Source organism: Cricetulus griseus, chromosome 7 (assembly GCF_003668045.3).
Source record: "Cricetulus griseus strain 17A/GY chromosome 7, alternate assembly CriGri-PICRH-1.0, whole genome shotgun sequence".
Classification (NCBI taxonomy): Eukaryota; Metazoa; Chordata; class Mammalia; order Rodentia; family Cricetidae; genus Cricetulus; species Cricetulus griseus.
The window spans coordinates 45,158,602-45,185,974 of NC_048600.1; the positions used below are offsets into that span (position 1 = coordinate 45,158,602).

At 50.8% G+C, this 27,373-nt stretch overlaps 2 protein-coding genes across 6 annotated transcripts in view; one reads left to right on the plus strand and one right to left on the minus strand.

Moving 5' to 3' along the window:
• Window positions 1-1,200: 1,200 nt before the first annotated feature.
• Window positions 1,201-6,034, minus strand: Sox8 (SRY-box transcription factor 8). The gene is made up of 3 exons (XM_027425052.2): window positions 5,437-6,034; window positions 4,008-4,237; window positions 1,201-3,340 (listed from the first exon to the last, which is right to left on the minus strand). The coding sequence occupies exons 1-3, from the start codon at window positions 5,847-5,849 to the stop codon at window positions 2,592-2,594; spliced, it is 1,392 nt and encodes a 463-aa protein (XP_027280853.1). The 5' UTR covers window positions 5,850-6,034; the 3' UTR covers window positions 1,201-2,591.
• A 123-nt stretch (window positions 6,035-6,157) lies between these two features.
• Window positions 6,158-27,373, plus strand: part of Lmf1 (lipase maturation factor 1) — a 96,199-nt gene continuing 74,983 nt past the window's right edge. For 2 of the 5 annotated variants that reach the window (XM_027425054.2, XM_027425053.2), the window contains exons 1-2: window positions 14,137-14,344; window positions 24,489-24,798. In XM_027425054.2, the coding sequence (XP_027280855.1) occupies window positions 14,152-14,344; window positions 24,489-24,798 (503 nt within the window). In that variant the 5' untranslated portion in view covers window positions 14,137-14,151. Of the gene's footprint in view, window positions 6,426-14,136; window positions 14,345-17,835; window positions 17,930-24,488; window positions 24,799-27,373 lie in introns of those variants that run through there. The other 3 variants (XM_027425055.2, XM_035447425.1, XM_035447426.1) reach the window with 3 other exon arrangements.

The following is a 27,373-nucleotide window of genomic DNA, read 5'->3' on the forward strand; positions in this document are numbered from 1 at the left end:
GAGGTGTGGGTGGACTAGCCAGGACACTGGTGCCCATTTCATGATGCTCAGATACAAGAAGGCTCTTGGGAGGCAACACCCAGAATCAGGGCTGCTTGGCAAGACAGACGGCCCCGGACCCCAGGAGTTAATACTCAGGAGGCTCGCCAAGTCCCAACAGAACTGGCAGGGCCACCCGGCCCTTGGGAACCTGGCAAGCCCCACAGTTAATCCCAGCCCAGCAGCAGGGCCTCACAGCTTTGTCAGCGAGCCGGGCGCCTGGGGTTCTCCTTGGTCTGGGGTGTCAATGAGAGAACTCTGAGGGCCATATGGGTTCAGACAACCCTTGGCTGGATGCAGGGCTGGCAGGGCTGGGTCCACAAGGGTAGCAGGCTGTGAAGGCATCGGCCATCCATTAAACTGGTTCTCACAGCACCATTCCCCACACCTGGAAGCTTGGCACACTCAGGCCTTATGAACTCTTATAAATCCAGGTGACTTTCTCCAAATGCTGGTCTTGGCAGGCCCTGGAGTCAGGCTTTTCAAAGTGAGGCAAGGGAAGTAGTAAAAGTCCTCCACATTGGGGTCCTTGAGACGAATAGCTCCCTTCCACCTCCCAATCCAAGGCTGAGTCTACATAGCTGCGATGCAGCCGGCCCTGGCAGTGCCCACTAGCCACATGCACCCAAGAGGCTTGGCAAGGGCCCCTTGCTGTCTCTTCTTACAATCATTTTCTCCCTAGAAACTTCCCTCTGAGCAGACAGCTCTGCCAGACTCTATTGGGATGGTTTTTCTCTGCTCCCAGCCTGGTTCTGAGCCAGGACCACCCCTCCCCGGGAAAAAATGCCCATCAGCTTGAGACATGCTACCCAACTACCCAGCTACCAGATACAGCCTTGATAATCCTGGGAGGAAAACATGGCTTGGAGTGGCCCATCTGAACCTGTGTTTTTCTGCTTGGGAGCAACCCCAAAATGAGAAAGCCAGACAAGGATAAAGGCATGGTGTTTAAATTCAGATCAAGTGATTGTGAGGGGGTGTCTGTCCACCTTCCTAAAATGAGGTGAAGCCCCTGCCTTGGGGAGTCTGAGTGGCTCTGCACCCCCTCACAGTGGCCTGCTCAGGGCAGCTGGAACCAAACCCTTAGCAGAGTGTCACCTCCCTCCTAGGAACATTCATGAAAGAACCCCAGGCTTGAGAGAAGTAATACACAAAACATGCTCCAAGTAGATAAAAAGCATTTTTTAAAATTTTTATCAAATTGATCTGTACAAAAGTTAGCATTGCTTGGTCAGAAAGTAGCGAAACACAGCAGGCGAAGGACAGCAAATGTCTTTCTGAATTCAATGCCAAAAAAAAAAAAAAAATAGATTGCATAAAAATGAGTTTGCTGTGGTTCCCACCCCCACCCCCCAGAAGGAAATATGCTAAAAGAAAAAAAGACAGTTTTTTCTCTAAAAAAAAAAGGTAGGAAGAGTAGAAAAATTAAAAAGAAGCAAACTTCTCAAATGTGATTAAATGTACAAAGTCTCAAAGGCACAAGTTTCTGTGAAGTAGCCAGCTACACTTAGCACACAAGGAAGCGGGCAGTGAAGCAGGTGTTATTTTCTAACTAGGAACCTAGGCAGGTTAGTGGAGGAGGCTTTCCTTTCACAGCTTGGTAAGTAGTGCCTGGTGCCAAAGAGCCAAGATTATCGTGGTTCTTCAGCTGCCAACTTGCTTCTACCACTTGGCACCACTGAGGGCAGAGCTACCATTCCTGTCTTCCAGTGCCCGACCCGATGCTGGTGCTGGGCATTTTGTTCTAACCAGACCCCAAGAGGTAAATCGTTTTCTCCCAGGCCATCTGAAGGCTGAGTAAAGAGATGCCATGGGGTGCTGGACCACTTCCCTCCTGCCCTCTACAAAACAAGCTTCCCCGCTTTCATTCTGTCTTAAATTCTACTCTGCACAAATTACTTCATTAATTAAAGATAAAATAATACAGAACATAAATACATCTTCAACAGCTTTCAAAACAGACATGTTTAAGCCTTAAAATAAAAATTACAAAAAATAAAAATAAACACGAGAAGTGTTTGTCTCAGCCAAACCTTGCTGGGAAGAACTGTGGTAATGAGAAACCCCTCCATCTCACATCGGTCCCAAGAGACGCCCAAGTAGATGTATCCCGGGTGTCCACAGATGTGCTTTCACCATGGGAACAACTTCCCTTGATCCCAGGGAGTTCTTGGCTGGGCTGGTAAGGAGCCGAAGCCCCTTCTCTCCTTTGTCCTTAGCCGTAGCTATCTTCTCTTCTACTGAGATGCAAACCCAGGAGCTGGTACCCACTCATCCAAACCGGAGAGTGACAGAATGGCTGTTTTGGAAATCACCAGTTACCTCAGAGACAGAAGAGGAGGAAAAAGAGAGCTCTGTCCCCTGGCAGAAGTTTGGATATCCGGAGGCAAAGGGACACAGGGTGACAAAGCCTGGCTTCCTGCAGATTCAGCAGGCACTTGACGGAGCGAGGCTGTGCTGGCTGCCTCCACCCTCTACCGAGTACGCTTCTGGAAGACCTCAAAGACCTGGCTATACTTCGTGGACACTGAGTCCTCCAGGATGTGGCAGCCTCAGGGTCGGGTCAGGGTGGTGTACACAGGCTGGTCCCAGTTGCTGCTGGGGCTGTGTGCAGGTGGCATTGAGAGCCCATTGAGCAGTGGTGAGGCATAGGGCCGGCGGGATGAGTGGAAGTAAGGGTATTGGTAGAGGCCGGGCGGGTAGCCAGGGTAGGGGCTGTAGTAGTTGGAAGCCTGCAGGTCAGTGTAGTCACACTGTGCACTGGCGAAAGAGCTGGCAGCCGTGGCAGAGGCAGCCGTGGTGACACTGGCTTGGGCACTGTAGGAGCCATAGTCAGCACGGCCAGGTGAGCCATGTGATTGGTCATTATAGTGGGTAGGACTCAGCTGCTCCGTCTTGATATGTGGCCGAAGGGGTCCTGCCTCTGTGGGCGAGGCTGAGGCCGAGGGAGCTCCCTTGTGGGCCCACACAGGGGATGCCCCTATGCCAGTTGCCCCGGAGTGGGAGTAGGAGGTGCCCCCATAGGAGCCAGAGGCAGTGGCCTGGCTGGGCTCTGTGGGTAGGGCTGAGTGGCCATTGAGGGGCAAGTACTGGTCAAACTCGTGAACATCGAAGGTATCCATGTTACTGATAACCTCGCTGCTGAGCTCAGAGATGTCCACATTGCTGAAGTCGATGTTCTGGCGCCCGCTGTCCACCAGGCGGCGCCCTTCCAGCCTTAGCTCTTGCTTGCCTCCACTGCTGGCCTGATGCAGGTCTGTCTTGGGGGTGGTGGGTGGGGTCGGCGGCCCATGGGTCTGGCCTGAGGAAGAGAGTATATTTCAAGGATGAATGCCTCTTCTGTGGGACCAGGGTGGAGCTGGTGGGTGACACCAGGAACCCTGGTAACTGCCACAGGTACGAATCAACAGCTTTTTGTTTCTTTACCTTCCCAGAAATTCCTGCAAACTTAGACCTAGCCCTCACTTACTGGCTGAGAAAATTCCGTTAAGCACTGTGCTGTGGGAAGACCCAAGGCCCCTCCCTGAAGACCTGGGTGGGGGATGGAAGGTGGCCAGCCGGCCCCACCAGAACTAGCATTAATGGGGCACTCTTGGAATGCCTGGCCCTGGGCACAGGACCAAGGTGAACCCACACAACCCCGTTCTTCCTCCATCACAGCCGAGTAAAGGGAAACTCGAAGCCTGCCTCCAGCTTCACTGAGGCTGCTTGGCTGCTGGGACCCCACCCACTAGCCTGATTCTGAAGCTGGGGCATGCTACTGTCATTGAAGAGTGGAGGGAGATTGTGAGTGAGTGATACACATCTCCAGGGTGCTGGAACGGGCTATGCAGCCCCCTCCTTTTGAGCACCAGAAGTAGCTCTATCTAGAGGCTTTTTCAGGGGGCCAAGGGAAGGTCTGGCCCTCTGCAGATTGTCAACCCTGGAGGGAAGACCTTCCCACACTCCAGGTCAGTCCTAGAACCTACCTGTGTGGTCGCTGTGGTGGTGCGCGTCGCTAAGGACTGCATCAGCTTTGTACATGGGACCACCAGGGTGGTGGCCCAGTTCCGTGCCAGAGTCCGAGTCACTCCGGCCAGCCTTCACACTCTTTCTTCGTCGTGGCTGGTATTTGTAATCTGGGTGGTCTTTCTTGTGTTGGACACGGAGCCTCTCAGCCTCCTCCACGAAAGGACGCTTCTCACTTTCACTCAGCAAGCTGCAGAGAACACAGCAGGGCAAGGATGTCCACAGGGCTCCAGGGCTGCCAAGGGCCCAGGCAGTACCAGCACATACACTGCTGTGAAGCTGAGCTGACCTGGAGTCAGACAGCAGGGGCACAGGATAGGGTGCTAGAGAGGCCTGCATGGTGAGGACTGTATGTTCTTTGTAGTCCAAGGAACAAGCAAGACCCCAATTCTCCATCTTCCCTGAGTCCCCCCCTTTGCAACCCTATTTGCTCATCTATGCCACCCCACTCTCTCAGTCACCCTTTTGGAGAATGGCAGGACCCAGTGAAAACTACACTTTGACAAAGGCAAGGCTTCCTGGGAGCCAGCTGCGACTCAAGGCAGCTAGCTGGGTTTGCTGTCCTTTCAGTCTCAAGCTTCCAGCAGTGAAGGCAAAATCCAGGTACTGTCCCTGGAGCACGCGCGCGTACACACACACACACACACACACACACACACACACACACGCACACGCACACGCACACGCACACGCACACACACACACACACACACACACACACGGGAGAATCTCTCGGCCTTGTGCTGCGGGCCAAGCTGAGAGAGGGCAAGACAAAGTCACTGTCCTGTTCAGCCCAATGTTACTAATGTGCACTGCTCGGAACTCAAGTAGAAGCGGCTTGGGAGGTTTGGAAAGTGCTGTGCTGGGGAACTTTTGTGCTTCGGTCTTCTTCAATATTGCCTGCCTTTCTCATACCAAAATGCCCACTGAGCCTCTCTGGCTTTTCACCCACTCTTTCCTTCCTCCATTCCAGGTTGGGTGAGGCTTCAGAGAAGAGGTACCTGGGTACAGTATCAGCCAGCAGACTTGGCTCCTCATGGCTATCTGGAGTCCCAGCTTTTGCCCAGGACAAAGCAGCTTGACGCCTTCCCCCGTGCCTACAGGCCACGGTGGGCCAATCAAAGTTGGGAGCCCCCGTTCTGGGGTTCTCAGCAGGATACCCCAGGAGGGGAGAAAGTGCTGGAGGGTCACACTTCAGACACTGGCCTCGGCCATCTCCAAGGTCCCCCACCTGGTGTCTGGTCTCTGTTGACCATGGTGTTTTTCCACCAGACCCACCCTGCAACTAGCGGAGGAGCACAGCCCAAGTTTGGGCACGATGCCACCTCCTTGAGCCCCTACGTTCCCTTCCTCAACCGTAGTGTCAAGAGTTCTCACACTCACACTCACCGCCACAGCTTGCCCAGGGTCTTGCTGAGCTCTGCGTTGTGGAGATGCGGGTACTGGTCCGCCAGCTTGCGGCGCGCCGCCTGCGCCCACACCATGAAGGCGTTCATGGGCCGCTTCACGTGTGGCTTGGCCTTGAGCGTGCCGCCACCGCCACCACGCACGGGCATAGGTACCAGACTCCAGTCATAGCCCTTAAGCACCTGTGACACGGCATCACGGATGCAGGCTGGAAAGCGTTCGTCCGCGGCCTCAGCAGTGTCCCCTCGGCCGCCGCCCCCCGCGCGGCCCAGGCCCTCCGATCCCTCGGGCGACGGTGGCGCGTCGGAATCTGAATCCTCCACGTGTGACATGGAGCTAGCGGTGCCGGACGGGCTGCAGGGCGGCTGGGCGCGGGCCTCACTCATGTCCAGCATCAGGGCCACGCGCGCGCGGTGGGGGGTGCTCAGTGGGGATGGACGCAGAGGTGGCGCCCGGTCACGCTGTGGACGGACACTCTGGAATCCAAGGTTGCCACGCAGGACCCAATCTTTGTCCCTGCTGCAGGCACACAGTTGCCGCTCCTGCGCCGCTGCAGCTCAGTTCTGGGACTCGCAACAAGTTTCTTTAAGCCGCGGCCGAAGCCCCGCCCCCCCGTCGGGGTTGGCAGGCGCGCCCTCACCGAGGCGGAGCTTGGTGCCCCGCCCCTAAACCAAGGAAGCGACCCCGCCCCGCCCTCCTCACCACGTGGGCTGGGCTCCCGGCAGCCTGATCCCTCGACTGAGGCAGGGTCAGAGGGCTAAGGGTGACTGACTGCCCAGCGCCGGGTTCTCTGAAGTGTGCCTTGACTTTTGGGCAGCTGGTGAGGACGCTAATCCACAGGGTTCCTGAGCCCAACATCCCTACCTCCACTGTGAGGCTCGAATTCGCTATTTCAAACAAACCTGGGTTCTGCCCGCAGGGTGGCGCAATGACAGGAGCCAACAGGTGACCCTGGTAACTCGCGCACCTAGGTGAGCTGGAGGATCCCGGAGCGGGACAGAGGTGGGAGGACTAGGGCTCTGGGCGGGGCTGCGCAGGCCGTGGCTGCTGAGTCCCTAGGGCTGTCAACGGATGGCCCGGCCGGACGCGGGGGCCCGGGTCCTTCCGGGTATGACCTGCGGCCGGGGCGCGGGGGCCCTGGCGGGCGGGCCTGGGTGGTCTGGCGGAGGCGGAGGCCACGATGGGCCACTTCGCCTCAGCGCCTGGAGAGGAGGATAGTGCTCAGGGTTGGAGAGGTGACGTTTCTCCCGGGGCCAGCAAGCGGCCACCCCGAGCCCGAGGTCGCCCCCACGAGTTGGCTCCCGGCCCGGAGGTCTCCAAGGGCAACTAGGATTCTCTCGCCAAATTCAATGGAGGCGACGCACCTGCCACCCTATGGCTCTCGAAAGCCAGGTGACCCTAAACGAGGCCGCTTGTTTTCCAAACCAGTGGATGCGGCTGCAGGGAAAGACTGTGGCCCCTTCTGTGCCACCCCCAGGGGCTCCTTTTCCCGGAAAAGACCATTTAGGAAGTCTGTGGGCCTGGGGTTGGGGGGTCTCACTGCGCTTAGCGCAGGACTGACCTCCCATCCCCTCCTCCAGCCAAGGTATGAGTGGTGCCCTAACCTCCCAGTCTGGGATCCCAGTCTCAGTCTCACTCTGGAAAAGGGCCAGTGCTATGCAATTGTGGCCTTGGGACATCTATAGTTTCTGCTTGGAAGAAGGAGGTCCAAGTCCCTGCCACCTGCTGAGGGGACCACTAAGGAAGAGAAGCTACCTTAGTTGCGACTCTGTTCTAGTGCCCCCGTGTGTGTGTGTGTGTGTGTGTGTGTGTGTGTGTGTGTGTGTGTGTTGAGTGGGTGGAGAGTTGGCTGCCATTGTCTGCTAAACTCTACTCTTATTTTAACTATTACCTGACCAAAAAAAGATCCTTCCTTTTACATCTGCAGTGACTTTCCTTTCCATTGGGGATACCTCCATTCTGGGTCCCACCTCTTGGCAAAGAAGTGTCTTGGAGGCATAAAGACCCCCGCTGTCTAGTGCACTGTCATAGTGTCATCCATACTAGCAAATGAAGTCTAAGTGACCTAGTTGATGATGGAGATCAGGCCCATACCATGTTCCTCTCAGGGCCTGAACCTTAAGGTCTCAGGTCCCAACCCTCTGTGCTTCCATGGACCCATACCCTTGGGCCTCAGCTTTTCTAAGAAAGCACAAAACTGAGTTCTCATTGGGTACAGTGCAGCTTCTTCCTGCCCCCCCCCCATAGGGCCATAATACACTCACTTTTCAGATCCCAGACTGCTAGGGACCTTGGAAGAAAGGAGGAGGAGCTCATCCTGGCTCCACCTACAGTTTGAACCTTCTTATCCCTGGGGTATGTAATGACTCCCTGACCCCCAAGAGGACTAGTGGCCAGCCCCTGTTAGTTTTGCAGGTATAGGCCACTATGGGCTGCCAGGAGCTGACCCAGTCCTGCTCAGTACATTGGCACACAGTGCTACCCTGAAGTCTTCCAGGCTCTGAATTCAGAATTGAGCCCAGTACAGCCATGGGCATACAGGTGGTGCTCCAGGCCCATGCCAGGCTCATTGTTGGATCATCTTGAAAGGCAGTACATCCTCCAGGTCTTTAGACTCCTTTCAAGTCAGCCACTAGACAGACCCTGAACAGACCTGAAGCTGAGGCTTCTGGGATGTAAGATATTCAGGGTGGGTTCATGTGTTCACTAGGACTGATTAGGACCAAACATTCAGGATCCTGCTTCATAGTCCCTGGCCTGGAGATCCTACTGTTGAAAGCAGGGAGGCAGTAAGTCCTCCCTTGAGATGCACTCTGTATGGAAGGAGACTTTCAGAAGGGTGGTCCCAGAAATCTCAAGGATGGGATGGTTTGGCTGAGTTCTGAGATGTGCTGCTTCTATGGAAGGAGAAAAGAGTAGTCCCCACAGGTTGCATCACGTGCAAAGGCCCTGCGGCCCCAAAGAGCACAGAGCATTTGATAATACAAGAACCTACAGTTCTTTAAACTTTGAATGGTAACTATAGGGACTGCTTCTCCATTTACCTTGTGGGCCACTGGACCTTGTCCAGGTGTGGACCAGTTCCTCCTCCTCTTAGCTTTTCTTCCTGCCCCATCGTCTTCCTTGGCTGGTCCTAGTTTTGCCCCAGTCTGCATGACCTTGCCCTGGCCTGGAACTTCCCCCATTATCATGTGGGGTTTGCAATTCTAGAATGAGGAGGATCTCATTGGCTAAACTTGGTCCAGTTGTCCATTCCTAGACCAGTGGATCTGGAGCCTGGGGAAGGGTGATGGAGTAGGTCTGTAAATTTCAGGCTGTCTTATGTGTCCTCATCCCTAGTCTGGTTCTCCCTCTGCCCCTACATCTGGAGCTATATGTCAGGCAGCTGGCAGGGCATCCCAACACAGCCACATGCTAACGTTGGCCTGGAAGAAATAAAATGTGCAGGCAGTGAAACAGGACTCTTGTAGACTGTTGTCCTGCCTCCTGTGTTCCCAGAGGCAGGAGAGGGGCTCAGTGGATCTACTGGTCACTTCCAGAAGGCTAGCTTCCCAGTAACATGCTCAGGGCACTGGGCCAAGCATCAGCCTCCCATTCCCTCTTTGTTTCGTGGTCTCGGGGATTCTGTCAGAGTTGGTTGCAGTGGAAGTTGCAATTGGGGTCTGAGCTAGTCCCTCAATAGAACAGTCATCTATAGGAGAGCTGCTGATGTCTGTCAGTACCTACCCCTCTCTGCTGCCCCATGGTCCATCTCTCAGACCTACAGGGACAGTTTTCCTGCCATACGACCGACATCTGCAGCCTACTCCTGTGTCATGCCATGCTATACTCCGTGTCTCCAGCATGCCTCTGGCTCCGGGGAGGAGTGAGCATGCTCCCTTCAACCCAGCAGCATCTTTTGTGTTTGATGCCCCTGCTAGAATATTCTCAGTTTGAAAGGATTCTGGAAAGGGGTTGTATTTTAATCCATGCAGTGGAGTCCAACACTTATCTTCTGCAATGTGACAGGTGTGTGCAGAGGCCAGAGATGTGTTAGGAACAGCTGTTGTTTCCACTCTTTTGCTCCATTGCCTCTGGGGATCCTGGGTCCCTGAATTTTAAGCTGGACCCCCTCCTTTACTCTGTCAGGGCCCTGGATGGAGCTGACTCCCAACAGTATCCTGAGGGTCTTGGTACTTCCTCCTTGGCACAGAGCAGTTGGTGCTTTTGAAACCAAAGCCATCCTCAGTAGAGTCCTCAGGGCGCTCAAGCTTTTCCTGTGAGGAAGTGAACTCCATGCAGGCCTCAGCAAAGGTGCCAGCATCTGTTAATGGGATGGTGAAGTCTGGTGACTGTGTCAACTGGGCCAAGCTGGACTTAGAAAGGCTAATTCTGACACTAGACACTTGGATCTCCAGCCCCACGCCTAGTTCTCATCTTGGGGACCCCACACCACCCTGATCCTGACCGTTCCCCATCACCTACTCTATGCCAGAATCCTGAGTATTGAGCTCCCCAGAAGTGAGACGTGAGGTCGAGAGCAGACATTGGCAGGAACTCACTCAGAAGCTTACAGGCTACTTTGTTTCTGTGTTCATTCTCCTAAGCGTCACTTCTCAGATCCAGGGAGGCTTTCTGCCCATCCATGTTGTCCGCAGCTGCAACTTTACTAACCAGAGCCCTGTTTCTGGAATGAGCAGTAAAGCAAATGGTGACTTAGAATAAAAATGTAACAAAATAGCCCCTACAGCCCAAACCTATTCTGCCATGATTGAAGGTTAGATACCTATCAGTGTCTGAGGCAAATTAAACACACCACTAAATGGCTTTCTGCTGTCTGGCTTGAATTTGTTCCCTTGAATGTGGTGAGGGAGGTTTTGGTTAGATACTAGTAGGCCACACACTGTGGTTTGGACTGTTTGTTATGCAGCACTATGGCTGACACGTGACAGTACATCTAGCTCTATGGGCAGAGTCCAGCCCATAGGCCTCTGGGTTCTGACCTCTGGGCTGGGGCTTTCCAAGAATTCTTCCAGTTCAGAACACAGCTCACAGCCGTGTTCTGCTGCAGGGTCCTACCCTAGACTGTTTACTTCCATTCTACCTTGAAGTCACAGCTGCCGCTGGTACTCAAGGCCTCATCTCCCTGGGGTGCAGGGGGAGCTGAGGGTGCAGCAGAAGAGGTACAGTAGCCAAGAGAACAGCCGCTTGTGACTCACAGCTTCAGTCCAGCCAGCAAATGGCATGACACCTGCTCACTGCCGCACCTGCTGGTCTCTGATGGGTTTTGGCCAGTGGACAGTCACGGGGGTGTGGGGAGACCAGCCCAACTGACCACTCTTCTAGGAGAAGGCAACAGATGTGGAACCTGCTTCCTTTCCATAAGCAGACTTCAAGACATGAAAAATTGGGGTAAATGAGGGGTACACGATTATATTCATTCCAAGCTGGGTTCTTGGGGAGCCAGAGACAGCTGCGACTGCATGTCAGGGACAATAGCCCTGAGACAGTGGGGACTTCTGGGCTGGGGTGCCTGGGGACAGCTGGACGAGGTGCTGACAGGGGGCTCATTCCTCTGTGAAGCCGTTCCGCAGCTGCTGGGAGAGCTGCCAGCTAGCGGGCAGTGTGCCCTGTCCCCATACCCATCTTAGCCACTGTGCTGGAGGCTTCAGGCAGCTGAGGCACAGGACCCAACTAAGAGCTGGTGAGCCCCAAGCCTCCAGAGACACCAGCCGGGTCATGAACTGTCAATCCCTCTTGGGACCCCTCTCCACCCCCCCCCCATTTCTTTTTAGCTTTCTGCCAGAGGCCCCAGGCCTCATCTTAGTTCCCTCTGGCCTGCCAGCTTGACTCTTTTTGTAGTTTTTGGCTAAAAGTGATGTTTAGAAGCCTGCTTCGTGCTGGTGGCCTCTAAGGTGACAGGAGCAAATCTCAGGCCCCCATTGTGACCCCCTCCGGCCCCCTCCTGTAGGAGCCTCCAGCTGCCTAGCTCTGTCTAGGTTTTGCTTTCTATGTGGAACACAGCTGAATGGAGACCTAGAAGCTCAACTGCCAGATGTTCAACACACAGACAAATGTGGTATAAGCCACAACTTACTCTGACAAGTAGAAGCGATGCCTTCTAGGTGATTGTGAAACATTCCACTTGAGGGGCTCATTCATAGTTTTTAATTACTTTTTAAAAAAATTTTGTTGAAGCCAAGTATGGTGATACACATCTGTAATTCTGATACTTGGAAGACAAAGGCAGGAGGATGGCTTTAAGTTCAAGGCCAGCCTGAGATACATAGTGACAATTGTATCAGGAAGAAAGAAAGAAAAAGAAAGAAAGAAATAAAGAAAGGTGAGCTTGGTCTACAGAGCTAGTTCCAGGACAGCTAGGGCTGTTACACAGAGAAACCCTGTCTCAAAAAAAGTGAAATTCACATAAACCAAAGGATTCAGTGGCATGTAGGAAGGATGTCAGCATGGTCATGTATCTGTCTAATTTCAAAATATCCCAGAAGGAGTCCCCAGATCCCCTTTTTTATCCCCCACCCCATGAAACCACAAATAAGTCTTTCGAAATAGAGGTACCTCTTCTGCAGGTTTCCTACAACATGTCTGACTTGTTCTAAACCCTTGACTCGAGGGTTTAGGATTCATCCATACTATTCAATTTCATTCCTCTTTGTGGGTGAATAATACACCAGTGCTGTCTCAGATTTTTAAAACAGAGTCTCACTATTTAGCCCAGGCTAGCTCAGACTTGCTGCAATCCCCCTGCTTCAGCACCACCACTACTAGGCTCACCGGCATGCACCACATACCCAGCTTCCCAGTGTACTTATTAAACTTGGGCAGAAATGGGCAAGAACACTACCTCTTCTTGGCTCAACTCTGCCCTGTATGACCTGCTTGAAAGCCAGTTCCAGACAGCATCCCAAGAAGGCAGGCCAGGGGCAAGAAACTTGAGCCACCAAAGACATGAGTTCCCTGCAGACCCTTCTGCTGGCCTCACCCATCGTGGGCAAAAACCAGAGAGGAAGCCTAGAGCTGAGTCCCAGCCCAGCTGGAGGGCTGGATGCTGGAACAAGAGGCCCATTTTATGCTCTGCACAATGCCCCATTGTGCCCTTCTGCAGGGAGGACAATGTTACCACTGCAAGGGGAAGCTGAGGACAAACGGCCCTTTGTGAGGATGGTCCCCACCTGAGCAGCACCCAGGGTCACACCTGATGGTAGAGCCGTCCTTCCTCTCCTTCCATCCCCTGCACAGTGCTGACTTCCAGAAATGACCTGGGGAAGTTGTGTGGGCCTGAGCTGCCTTCCCCAAATGTCTCTGCTGGCCTATCCCCAGCCTGGCACATGCCAGTGGGTAGTAAGGGCAGGGGCAAGGGTGCCTATTAGAGAACCTGGATACAGGATACACAGGTGTAACTGTTGCTTCAGTCTCTGAAATTCTGAGACCTTGGGCAGATGCTAGCCTGTGGGAGCCTGGTAGGTGGGAAGTATTTGTATTATCCATTGTAACATCTGTATGGGGCATACTTCACAGCTGGGCTCCCAAGGGAGTGTTTCTGAAGAAAAAGAAAAGGAAACTTTTAAAAAACCAAACACTTTATAGGATGTATTTATATGCTACTACTCCAGCATCAGGGAGACTGGAGGCTGGGAAGTGTCCCTGCAGCTGCACATCAGTCCTTACCCAGGAAAGGCTCAGTGCTGGTATGGAGGTATAAACACTAATGAGTTGTTTGATCATGCAAACATATCTCAAAACAGCAAGAGCAAAAAGGAGATACTAAAGACAAACTGTTAAGACAGTAGAGATAATTCAGAAAGACACAAGACCTTGAATACATAAGGAGCTCTGAAAGTGAATGAAGGAATTCCAGAGCCCTGTGGTTTGCCTAAGCCCCCCAGGGCTGGCTGGTGTTGCCATTGTCCTGCGCACAGCATTTCTGCTCTGCTGCAGAGCACCTCTCTAGTATCATTTGTGTGAGGGTCTAAGTGGCCCCTAACATGAAAAAGCAGAGTTGCTACCAGGCATGTGGCCTCTAATACCAGTACTTAAAGTCATGAGGACTATTTGTTTATTGTCATCCGGGTCTATACAGTTCAAGGCCACTATAAGCTACTAAAAAAATTAAAATATCGAAGCAGAGTTGCAGGTGTGTCTCCTTGGGATTCTGCTCAGGCCACTGGTCGGTAAATTCTTTCCTACTGAGTCCTTCCTTGATGGTCCTCTGGCCACATACACAACTTGAGATCCACGCCTAGGTCCTCGTAGGAGCGCTACCTGTCTACTGGGTTCTTTGGGGACCACAGAAAAGGAGATTTAGGTAGGATAGGAATCTGGAGGCTCCAGGCCGATTTTCAGGCTTGCTCCTGCCGACTGTCGGAAAGTATGCTTCATGCCTTCCTGGGCGGCGGGTAGCCTAGGGAGCTCAGAGTGAAGGACCTGCTCTGCCTCTGCCACAGGTCTGGCCTTCCCCATGGGGATCTGCAACCAGGGTGCAGCTGTCCACTAGCTCCTTCCAGTCAGTTCTTCACCTGGCGCATAATCCTCTGCATAAACTGGAGCCACCGCGGAAACGACCACCACTAGGCAAGACCGCCCAGGGAGGGCGAGGCGCGTGGGCGTTGGCTGCAAGTGGGTAGGCGTGTCGTCCAGGGGAGAATATGTGGCTTTCCAGAAGTGTGGGCGGGGCCTCCGTGCGCACCGCCCTCCGTGCGCATGCGCCCACATAGCCTAGTAATGGCTGCGCCCGAGGGGTCACTGAGAAAACGGAAGGTTGGAGATGTGGATCAGAGCCCGGCGTCGCCACCCACTCCTGCTCGCGATCCCGCGGGATCTCCAGTCCGGCTGCGCACGGGCACTTTCTGGTTGACCAGAGTCGTGCTCCTGCAGGCCCTCGCTTTCATTTACTGTGAGTGTCCGGTGGGCGCGGGCTGTCGCCGGCATCCTATGACCTGTTCCAACCCCTGCTCGCTTCCGGACTCCCCTCTGTACGCCTCTAGGACTCTGCACCACCCTAACCATCCTGCCCTTCTGTGAGCTCCCAGACCCCACCTCCTCACTTCCCACTCCGTGGGTGCCTAAATTTACTTCAGATCCCTCAGCGTGTCCCTTGGACCCCAACCCCACCTGCCTCGACACAGCCCCACTTTAGCACTCCTGCGTTCTGCCTGGGAGTGGCGAGAGACACTGGTATATAACTCTGTTCCGAAGGCCTAGGGGAGATGAGGATCTTTAGCCTGCAACTTAGACGTATCCTCGCCACTTTTGCCTCAAGTGTGTCAGCCGCTCCCTACTAGACCCAAAGGTGGTGCAGCAACCCAACCTGCCAGCTTGGAAGGGCGCCTGGCCAAAGGGCCAAGGGTCTAGCCAGATTCGTTGGCAGGCTAGAAGTGAGTGTATACTTGCCCCCGAGCCTCAGCCAGGTCAGCTCTGGAAGGACTCCGGGTTCTGCCTAGGTTGTGGCTCTGCAGGGCCTTCGCAGAACATTGCAGCATCACACATATGCCTGAGTCTAGGGAGTCCTTCAGGAAAAGCAGAACCAAAGGGACTGGTGGTCAGGCTGATGTTTCTTTTTTTTTTTTTTTTTTCCTTTTTGTTTTGTTTTTGAGACAGGGTTTCTCTGTGTAGCCCTGGCTGCCCTGGAACTCACTCTTTAGACCAGGCTGGCCTCGAACTCACAGAGATCTGCCTGCCTCTGCCTCCAGAGTGCTGGCATTAAAGGTGTGCACCACTACAGTAGGCACTGATGTTTCTTTACTGTCAGCTTACCTGTTATCCCCACCCATATATAGGGTCAGCTCTGAACAACTCACCATAGGTGAAGCCTGAACCCCCAACTGTGGCTGAGAACCTGTCCTACTCACACGGGGGCTGGCCTTCCTGTGGCCATTACACAGAGTTCATGCTTAAAACCTAGGGACACCTGGCTGGTGGGAAGCAACCGTGGATTTCAAATCCACACCCTGATTCCTAACATCTAGTGGGGTGGCCCTGGGGCCTTATGAATACTGGTGGATATGGCCTAGCCTTTTAGTAAGGAGGGAAAAACTGAGGAGTACTTAATAAGCCCCAAGGGCCAGGGCAGGACCTGGCTGGGATGGCAGTGCTTGACAGGCCAGTCACCCTGCCTGGCTTGTGCGTGGTGCATATTGGGCATTTTTAGAAAGAGTCACCTCTGTGGCTTTGGGCTATGTCCATGTGGCTCTCATGGGCGTTTCTGTGACAGCCTGGCCACTTCCTGGTGCAGAGAACTAGAGTTCTTAACCAGGTGGTCCCTGTGGAGTTGTCTGCCTGGGTTCCACTCATTCTCTCTAAAGTTAGTGGAAAAATGCCCAGACTTGTGTTATTTAATCCCACACAACCCTAAGGAATCATGGGGACGTTGGTACTGGCACACTCCAAGCAAGATGAAGGCAGTCCTCAAGGTGGGTGTTGGAAGGCACAGTGGCAGCTGGTGGCTTTGTGCTGAGGACAATCTGCAGGTAGGCTCAGAGACTCTCGGGTGAGCAGTGCTGCCTTTGGTTAGTACAGGAGCTAGAGCTTCAGCTTGAGGCAAAAGGCAGATACTTCAGCTGCTGCTCAGGGTGTTTGCGTGATCATCTTCTTTCTTATCTCATGTGTACTTGAGGTAGAAGCACTTTTTAGGTTTCCTGTCTTCCTGTGCCATGGTTTTCATGGTTGTGATAGTCCTATGCTACCAGTAGTCCTAAATGTACATGCTTCTAAAAGGTTCCAGATCTCACTGGACTATGAGCTATACTCTGAGGTTCCTTCAAAGCGACAGGTTGTCCAGCTATGTTGCCTGAATGTTGAATTGGCAATACTTCTACTATGGACAGATTTGTAATAAATACAGCCAAGTATATTCTGAGATTTCCCCCAGTGGGAGAGTTGGATCTACAGTCTTTCCTTATGCATATTGTGTCAAACACATCTGCTGCCTGTAATCCCTGTACTGGAAAGGCAGAGGCAGAGTCTGGAGTCAGAGCTACATAGTAGCAAGACTCTGTCAAAGATAAATAAAGGCTTTAATGAACATGTTAGTCAGAAAACTGTGTGGAAGAGCAACAGCACTGTGTGGCCTGCCAGTGATTCCTCAAAACCAGACCCAGAGGCAGCCTGTTAGCAACAGGCTCGTGCACTCCACCTGGTGTTGTTTGATTCCTTCCATAGCAGTCCCAGTGTGTGTGAGCAGATGGCAAGGGTGAGCACACAGGGCAGGTGTGCATACCTCAATCTCCCAGAGTGGCTGCAGCAGGGAAGCCGTGGAAGCTGAGGTATGTTAGTACTTGAAAGCAGTTTTCCTGCAGGGACTGCCCAAGCCACTTGAAGTAAAGATTTGCTTGTCACCCTGATATGTGGCCTCCAGTTCCTGAGGATACTCACTCTTTTGAGCAGGCACTAATGTGTCAACTGCCGTGCACCTTCCTTGTCCATGCATCACAGTGTGCATGTGTCCAGTGACACCATTGTGACCCACATAGGAGAGAATGTATTCAGTGCTTGGCTTAGTAAGCTGTATCAGGCTTTCTTTTCTGGACCACCAACCAGCTCCCAAATCATGACATGGAGACTTATTAGTTATGAATGCTCAGCCTTATCTTATGCTCATCCTGCTAGCTTTTATACTTTAACCTGTTTCTGCTTTGGAGCTTTTTACCTTTCTTTCCTTCTGGATATCTTACTTTCACCACTTCTTGTGTCTGGCTGCTTGGCTTCTGGCCCTTGGCATGTCTCTCTCTTTTTTCCTCTGGCCATTCAGCTACTTATTAGACCAGTCAGTTGCCTTAGGCAGGCAAGGTGAAACAAATGTAACACATCTGGGAAATAAATGTGACAGAAACAAATATAACACATCTTTACACACTTAAAGTGATATTCTGCAGCATAAACAAATGTAACGTATCTTTACATAGTTAAATATTCCAGACAGTGAGCAGTTGTGAGTGACAGGCCCTTAGCTTCAGCTCTGCCTTCTCTTTACTATTCCCGGGGCCTATGTCTTTGTGCACCAGGCTTGCTCCTGGACAGTGTCTTTCTTGACCCCTTAGGAACACCCAGGAGGCCAAGGCTGCAGAGGGGACACTGGGAAACTGTGAGATCCATCTACTACTGCTCTCAGGAAGGGTGGATCCTGGATAAGAATACTCATGGGACAGGACTTCCAAGCCTCAGCTGTGGGACTGCCGTGTCTGGAGTGTGGGGCAGTGTTTTCTGGTCAGCCTACTTTTTGAGGGCAGGAACTGTACTCAGTGACGAAAAACCTTGACCCTGGTGTAGGTATATGTCCCAAGTATTGGTCATGTGTGTTCCTTGCAGTTGCTTGGTCACCTTTCCTCATTTACATATGGTTCCAGCTGAAGAGCAAAACCAGAAAGCGCCCTTGATAGCCTGTCTTCTTGGTTCTGAGCATTCATGAGCTGTGCCTCTTTCCACTTCCAGGCAGCACAGCCCCAGAGTCAGGCTTCCTCTTGTCCTACACTGTGCTTGGAAGGTAGGTACCATCTTCTGCTCCTGACACAGAGGAAAAGGTGTTTGGGCCTGGGGTTTGACCCCAGTCTGCAAGAGCAGCAACAGGCAGCATTTCTGGGTTGTTTGACAGCAAGGAGAGAAAGAGATAACTCATTTTTAGCTTTCTTTCCTCTCTCTCTCTCTCTCTCTCTCTCTCTCTCTCTCTCTCTCTCTCTCTCTCATACACACACACACACACACACACACACACAGAGAGAGAGAGCGAGCATGTGCTGCAAGCTGAACCCAGGGTCTCACAAGGGCACATTTCCACCTGGGAGGTCTTTAAGGCCCTCCTTAAGGGTGATTTGGGATTTCCTCCTTAAAAGCCAGGCATGCCTGAGACTAAGTGCTTGGTTCTGCTTTGCGGTCTTGGATATTTGAAGTATTCTTTTTTTTCCCCTCTCAGCTGTTCAAGGAGTTGACAGTCACAAAGGGCTTCCTTTTTGCAAGCCCATTTATTGCCACTGTTTTTTGGTAAGTAAGTGATTTCCTGAGCTGCTTGCCTTAGGGCCACTGTCTGAAAGTGATGAACTGGGGGTACCAGTCTCCTTTCTCTTCTATGCATTACACTTTGAATTTTGCTACCCTTAAAAGAACATCCAGTACTGTAGCCTCCAGGCTGAGGGCTATACATGGAAAGCAGTGTGCCCAGTGGGGTGAGCATGGTGCATGGGTGAGTTGGCTGAGCAGGTACCTTCTCCACTCCTCTGCTCTAAGGTGGACCTCTGTGGCAATATGCTGGAGGCTCTCATACCTTTGTGTACATCCATACACACACCTTTCTGCTGTCTCAGAAGGATGTAGCTGCCAATGTAACTGTGGGCTGTGGGTATCTTCTGAGTTGCCTGGAGAGGCAGTGGCAGGTGGACATGGACCCTTCTGCTCTCTGGTGAAGGCAGGGGCATGGGAAGCCTTGTGCTGGGGCTCTGGTAACTCTAGGAGCCTCCTGGGCTAGAGAAAATGGAGCTCAGGTCTCATACTGCCATGTACTTTAAAGGAACATTGACTTAGCCAATCAACACACTGTGGATTTGCCAAAGCCCAGGACCAACCTGGGAACCCTATAGCATTGGTTTTTTTGACTCCTTGGTTCCCCTAGTTGGTGTCTTCCAAATGTTCCCTTGGTTGGCCATGTGGAGCAGTTCTGGCAACATGCTCTGTGGAACATGCCTCCAGTTGGCTTGTCCAGTGTTTTCTGCTGGTTAGACTTGAGGCCATAGGCTTGGGGACAATCCCCCCACTGGAGTTTTCACCTAACACTCACAGTATCCTGTGTCATCTGGTTAAGGTGTGTCTGCCAGGCATGTATCCATGCTGGTCTCTCAGTTTATACCCGAGGGGAGAAGGACCCCATCCCTGATTAAGGAGTAGTGATAGCTGCAGTTACTCCTTGGGAGTTCCTCTGGGAGGAAGATGTGTATCTTCAGGGTCTTTACTGAGTGGGTGCATTGCTGAGGCCTCCTTCCCATCTGGTTTATAGCTGTCTACACTCCTGAGCAATTGGTGCCCCTTGACTATCTCAGCTGTGGTCCCTGGTGATTGTTCCCTTGTGTGTGCCTCATCTCCCTCATGTGCCTTTCTCAGTTGCTAGGGTGTCCCCTCATTTTCTAGCTTTCAGGTCTGGGTCTCTTCTGGTGTCCTGCCCAGCTCTGGGGTCAGTCGCTTTGATCCAAGAAGCCCCATTTCTTTGGGTAGCAAACGACATGGGAAACCCCAGGCTGTCTGTTAAGTCCTGCTGCAACCTTCATGGTGGGCAGAGCTGGTTTTGATATAACCAGGGCATCAGGTACCTAAGTGATCACTGCTGTCTCACTGCGAGGGTACTAAGTAGAGTGCTAGCTTCTGGTTAGCACACAGGCCATGCTTAGCCTCACCTCTGGCTACCTGAGGCTGTGTAGAGTCTGCTCCCACACCTAGTGTGTGCTCACTTAGACTCCTGGGGACAGAGCTAGCCAGAGCACCATCTCCTTTGTCTGTGTCTCTGAAGACATCTAGCCCCTTTTCTGTCAGAAAGGCCATATCAAACGTGTGGGAGTGGGAGTTGGCTCTACTAGTCACAGTCTACATCCCTCACATGCTTGCCTCAACATCCTGGTTGGTTTTTTTTTGCTTGTTTGTTTGAGTTTGTGTGCTAATGCTGTCTTGTGGGTTTTGATAGACAAATAGTGCTGTCTGTCAGCCAGCACTGTGCAGTGAAATTCCCCCAGTGTAGGTGGGCAGCCACTTCCCCCATCCCCCAAACCCACTATAATCCTGTTTCTGCCTCTGTCAGTGGCTCTGCCTTTCCCAGGATGCCTTACAGTCTGCAGTCAGAGTGTAGACGCTTTTTTTTGTTTGTTTTGGTTTGTTTTTTTGTTGTTTGCATTTTTTTTTTCCAAGACAGGGTTTCTCTGTGGCTTTGGAGGCTGTCCTGGAACTAGCTCTTGTAGACCAGGCTGGTCTCCAACTCACATAGATCGGCCTGCCTCTGCCTCCAGAGTCCTGGGATTAAAGGCGTGCGCCACCAACACCCGGTTCATTTGCAATTTTTATTAATTTATGTTTTACATTCCACAGAGTGTAGACTCTTAACTGAACAAGCTGCATTTACTGTCCATCCATGCTGTTGTTAACTCAGTAGCTCCTGCACTTTTACCCAGGAGTGCCATCCACTGTCTGAATAGGGCAGTTTATTGGCACCTTGAGAGGCATCTTGACTGTGTCCAGTTTTTAGTAATGACTAATAAACTACTCTGAAGGTTTTATGTGGAGGTTTTATGTGAATGTAAGTGCCCAGTTCCGAGCCTCACGGTGGGTCGCATAGGCTCCATTGGTCTGCGTTTAACTGCACAGGACCCTGTCTATCTTCTAGAATAGTGACTCTGCTATTTTGCACTTTTTCTTCCCAGGTGATAAACAATCCTGTGGCTTGGGCACCTCCAGAGCACTATATGGCCAGTTTTTCCAGTTTTGGCATTTTGGTTGCTTGGTTGAGAGATTGTTTCGTGTATGCTGCCTGACCTTGAATTTGCTATAGCTAAGGGTGGTCTTCCTGCCATATCTCCCAATTGTTGAGATTATAAGTGTGCACCATTGTGCCAGGACCTCTCTGGTTTTACTGGTGTTCCCCAATGGTGATGGCACTGCACATATTTTCCTGTTTGCTTGTCATATGTGTTTGTGTGTGGCAGACAGTTTCAATACCTCTTCCCATCTTTTACCCCCTTTTGGGTTTTCTTACTACTGTTTTAGGAGTTCTTTAATGCAAATCCTTTATCCGATACATGGTTACAGAATTTCCCTACTGTCTATGCCTCATCTTTCCATTTTCTTTGAAGTTTCTTTTGCAAATTTAAAGTGTTTTTTTTTAATTTTCATGAAATCCATTGACTAAGTATTTTACCTAAAACATCATTGCTAAACTCAGTCACATAGACTGTTCCTTCCTCCCCTCCTTCCTTTTTTGTTTTTTGAACTCACAGTTAAGTTACATGAGTGCTGGGATGACAAGCGTGAGCTTCTTTCTAACAGTTTGGCTTTTATCTATACCACATTTAGTCTGTGAACCTTTGGATTAATTTTTATGTAAGGTGTGAAGTCTGAGGCCATCTTCTTATACACAGATTTGGTATTGGCTTGCTTTTGGTACTGTCACATGGGTCTGGGTATGGATGAAAAATGCATTTTGCTCAGTTTGGGGGCTGGAAGTACATACACTGTGGCAGTAGCTCTGGTGAGAGCCCTCTGCTAAGTTATCTTTTAATGATAGCATCAGTGAGCATCTTGTGGGACAAGAAGCTAGAGTGATGGTGTGGGAACAGTCTAGAGACCTCCTGCTGGGTTTCACATCTTAAAGGCCGCCCATCCAACACTGCCACACTGAGAACTAAGGAAAACTTGGGGTCAAGCAACATTCAAACCATAGCAGTTGGTCCAGCTGCCGCTGCTGATGAGAGGTCCTCAGCATATCGTCTTTGCAACTTTGTGATCTTTGTGTAACTGCTGCTGGGCCCTCTGCTCCCCTCTGCTGAGTGTGTGGCATCTTACCAATTCTCCTTATCTTGATTAGTGTAGATTTGTCTAGTGAGTCCCGAAGGTGGCTAACCTGAATGCCACAGCTCTACCCCTCTTCTAATTACTTTAGCTCTTCTGTTTCCTTTGCCCTTTCATATACACTGTTAGAGTCAGCTTGTCAAAACCTACAGGAGAACTCACTATTTGATTGAGATTGTTGACTTGGTGGGTTCAGTGGTAGTATAGCTGTCTGGTCCATGGGTGTGATTTAGCTCCCCACTCATCCTGACACTTCTTTCTTCCTCCTGTGTCTTGAAGTTTCCAACAGATGGAACCATCTTATATTCTTTTTGTTGTTGTTGTTGCTTTTTTTGTTTGTTTTTGTTTTTCGAGACAGGGTTTCTCTATGTAGCCCTGGCTATCCAGGAACTCACTCTGTAGACCAATCTGGCTTCCAGAGATTCACCTGCCTTTGCCTCCCAAATACTGGGATTAAAGGCGTGTGCCACCAGCACCGGGCTCTTTTTTTTTCCCCCTTTTCAAACTTAGATGGCGTTGCTCATTGCTTGTCTGTAAGAACACAGTTGACTCTTCTGTTCTGATCTTGTGTCCCATCACATGGTCTTTTTTTTAAAAAAAAATATTTATTTTTAATGTGTATTGGCATTTGTTTTGCCTGTGAAAGGGCATTTGGTCTCCTGGAACTGTAGTTACAGAGAGTTGTGTGCTGCCATGTGAGTGCTGGGAATTGAACCTGGGTCCTTTAGAATAGCAGCCAGTGCTCTCAACCACGGAGCCATTTTGCCAGTCCCCCTCATTCCATGATAGTGATAAACTCATTTTTTAGTTCTAAGAGTTGCCGGTTTTGTCTTATTTTTGTAGGTACTTTGGGTTTTTCTACATAGACCTCTTTTGCTAATAAAGACATTTCTTTCTTCCTTGTCTGTGTGTTTTATTTCATTCCTCTCTCTTTATCCCCCCCACTCCCCCCCCACACAATTGCCACACACAATGTGGACGCCCCAAGGAAGTGAAAGTGTCTTGTAGAGGGCAGATCCTAAAAATGGCCTCAGAAGTCTGAGCTTGGATTGGACTGTTCCAGCCGCTGGCCCTGGGGAGCAGTGCTATTGATGGAGCCAGGTCACTAGGACCTTCCATGTTGGCTAGTGCCAAGTTCTCACACATAATCAGGCACAGGTTTAGATAAGCAACGTCAGTCTGCTGCCTTACATATCATACGTGCCTACAGCATGCTTTCTCCAGTCTGTGTTCCAGAGCCCCCAAGGTCCTGAGAAAGTGTCTGCTGCTTGTGTGTGTGTAGCCTGGGTACTTTGTCACTTACTTTTCTATTGTTGTGATGGGACACTGTGACCAAGGCAGCTTATAGAAGGAAGAGAGATAAGAGTCCGTCGTGGTGTGGAGGCATGGCAGCACAGGATGGGCAGGAGCAAGAAGCTGAGCGCTCACATTTTTAGGGGCAAGCTGAAAGCAGAGAGAGCAAACTGGACATGGTGTAGGCTTTTAATCTCAGAGCCTGTCCCCAGTGACATACTTTCTCCAACAAGGCTGTACCACCTAAACCTCCCTAAATTGCACCAACAACTGGGAACTAAGTGTTCAGATACCTGAGATTATAGAGTGTGTTTCTCATTCAAACCACACAGGTGCCAAACCATGAGTGCTGCCCCCTGTGAGAAACATGTGTTGCCCATGAGGGACTTTCCTGCTTGTGTCCTCTTATGTCTGTGGGGCCATTTCCTGTTTGCGTCCTGTCCTGGTTGGTTTTTATTCAGCTTGACTTAACCTAGAGTCACCTGGAGGAAGGAATCTCAGTCAAAGAATTGCTGGCCTGTGGACATGTCTGTAGAGCATTGTCATGATTGCTGATTGATGCAGGAGGGCCCAGCCTGCTGTGGGTGGTACCATCCCAAGGCAAGTGGTTCTGGGCTGTATAAGAAAGCTAGCTGAGTGTGAGCCAGAGCAAGGCAGTAAGCAACACTCCTTCATTGTTTCTGCTTGAGGTCCTGTTCTGATTTTCCTCAATGATGAACTGTGACCTGGAAGTATAAGCTGAAATAAGCCATTTCCTCCCTTAAGGTACATGGGTCATGGTGTTTAATAAAACAACAGAAAGAAACTTTAACATATTCTCTTATGTCTACGAAGCCATTTCCTCCTCATATACCCTTGTGTCCATAGGACTGTTACTTCTTCATATCCCATTAACCCAAAGGGGCCTTTCTCCTGTATCGATGGAGAGAGGCCCATTCTTGCCTGTGTCCCCTTGTGTCCATGGAAATTGATCTTATTCATGTCCACTTGCATCCATGGAGACCTATTCCTGCTTGTGTCATTTGTTGCCATGAGCAAGGGGTTGTGGGGCAGGCCAGACAGAACTATCAGTCCACCATCTCAGCTAGGCTAGTTGGCCAGCAAGCCTATGAAACATCTCCCTTTCCCATGGGGACCCAGTTCCTACTTGCATCCCCTGCGCCCATGGAGGGGTGGTCTGTTCCTACTCATAATCCTGCATTTATATCTTCCAGTTGTGGCCTTCTTGGTGGCATTCAATCAGAACAAGGCCCTCATTGGAGATCGGGGCCTGCTGCCCTGCAGACTGTACCTGAAGAATGTCCAGCAGTACTTCCATGGCAGGATTGGCTGGGATGCCTGGAGCTATACTCCAACAATCTTGTGGCTGATGGACTGGTCAAACATGAACTTCAACCTGGACCTTCTTGCTCTTGTTGGGCTGGGCCTCTCATTCTTTGTCCTGGTGACTGGCTGTGCCAACATGATACTCATGGCTACCCTCTGGGCCCTCTACATGTCCCTGGTCAACGTAGGGCAGATCTGGTAAGTAGAGCCTACCACGTAGCCCTCCTGGACCTATACCTCTTGGCCACTGAAGTGCCAGAGTGAGCTTGTCCAGGGGTGCATTATCGAACACTTAGGCCTTGGTGGAGGCTGCTGTTGACCACTCAACCAAACCCTGGCTTTTGTCTTTGGGGAATAAAATGAGTGATTGTGCTTGGAGATATATGTCCCCTTAAGAAAGTGCTCCCAGTCTGCTTAAGTCATGAGGTTTGAGGAGATGGAGACAGAAATCATTGGGTAGCTGGGAACATGGAGGTTGAAAGGATTGACTTTGAAACATCACCCTTCCATCCTTATCAAGAAGAGTCTTACCAGCCTATGCCAGATGCCACACTAGGACCTTGGCTCAAACCTTGCCCTGATGGTGGCCTGTAGGACTAGAGGTGCTGATGAAGCTTATAGGACCACCATGGCCAGAGAGATTATGGACGTGTTGCGGAAGTTTGTGGACATGGTGATCAGTGTCTATGTGGACACATGGGATGAGGGGGTTAGTACATGTATTGATTATTTCTCTCCTTGGTGTGACACACAAAAGCTACTTAAGAAATTCTTCACAAAAGCAACTTAAGAAAGAGCAGGGGTCAGAAGGGGTTGTGGGGCAGGCCAGACAGAACTATTAGTCCACCATCTCAGCTAGGCTAGTTGGCCAGCAAGCTCCTAGGATCCACCTGTCTCACAGTGCTGGGGTTATAGATACACGCAGCCATACCCAGCTTTACTTGGATGCTTTTGCTTGCAGAGCAAATACTCTTACCCACTGAACCGTCTCTCCAGCCCCACCCATGGGTCCTCTCCCAACCTCTATTCAGACTCATCAGAGAACTGCTTGCATAGGATATTTCTTGAGTTATCAGTGAGTATGAGCAAGCATATTAATATTTCCTCTGTGGACATGTAGTAGCATGCTCAAGGGATGTGCTCACTGCTTCCAGCACCTGTGGTAAGACAAACAAACAAAAAACCACAACCAAGCTCCAAGCATTATTATTATTTTGTTTGTTTGTTTGTTTTTGTTTTTTTTTGAGACAGGGTTTCTCTGTGGCTTTGGAGGCTGCCCTGGAACTAGCTCTTGTAGACCAGGCTGGTCTCGGACTCACAGAGATCCGCCTGCCTCTGCCTCCCAAGTGCTGGGATTAAAGGCGTGCGCCACCAATGCCCGGCAGGCATTATTATTTTATCTGAGGACAGTATGTATCTTGGTCAGGCTGGGAATCACTTGATACAGTTTCAGAACCACCAGGCTACGAGTCCACACAGGGAGCCCAGACCCCATGGCAAATCTCAGGCTCTTACCTTTCATTTGCACGCATTCCATTCAGTTTTTCTTCTTTATTGAGATGCAGTTCATACACTGTAAAATTTAACTCCTTAGTATGTACAAGTCAAGCTGAGTATGGCAGTATGTGCCTGTAGTCCCAGAACCAAGGACGCTCGGGTCAGGCAGGAGAACTGCAAGTTTAAAACAAACCCGGACTACACAGTGAGTTCTAGGACAGCCTGAGTTAGAGAGTGAGACTCTGTCTCAAAAATGGAATAAAACAAACAAACAAAAAAATAAATTTTACAAGTCAGTTGTTTCATGTATTCAGGGTTCTAAAAACATTGCCATGGAGTTTAAACCATTCTCATCACCACAAGAGAACGCTGTATCTTAGCTAATAAACTCACCCCATCAACAGCCCTTGGTGACCAGTAACTGTTTTCTGCCTGTGGCTTTCCTTTTACACCCATGGTGCTTAAATGCCCCAGGCATTTCCTGTGAACAAAATCCCATAGTGTGTAGCTTTGTGTCTGGCTTCACCCCCAGCATGGTGTTTTAGGGCTTATCATGTGTAGCTTGTATGAGTATGTCTTTTTTTTTTCATGATATAGTAGTTGTACATGTTTACATGATATGGGGGGGGAGACACTGGGAATGCAGCTCAGGGGCAGAGTGTTTGCCTAGTGTCTTAGTCACTGTTCTGTTGAGGTGAAGAGACACCATGACCATGCAACTCGAGAAAGTGTTTAATTGGGGACTTGCTTACAGTTTCAGAGGTTTAACCCACTATCATTATTATGGAAAGCCTAGTGGCATGTCGGCAAGCACTGGAGCAGTAGTGGAGAGCAAGAGAGACAGACCTGGCATGGGTTTTTGAAACCTTAAAGCCTACCCCTACTGACCCCAGTGATGTAATTCCTCTACCAAGGCCACACCTCCTAATCCTTATAATCCTTTCCAATATTGCCACTCCCTAGTGACTAAACATTCAAATATATAAGCCTGTGGGAGCCATTCTTATTTATAGCACCATACCTAGCACGTGTGATGCTCTGGGTTCCAGCAGCAGAGCACCTAGCATCTGTCCAGTGTGACTTCCAAGTAAAGAGCACAACAGCAATAGCCTACCACACTCCTTTGACATAGCCCCTCTTCCAATGACTCTTCCAAGGCACCCTTGAGCTTCAGATCTTGGGGTATAGCATTTATAGTGGTAGTTAATTAGAATCATTTTTCATGCAGGAAAAACAAATCTTGCGTCTGCTCACTCTACAGTGTCTTTTGCTGGTC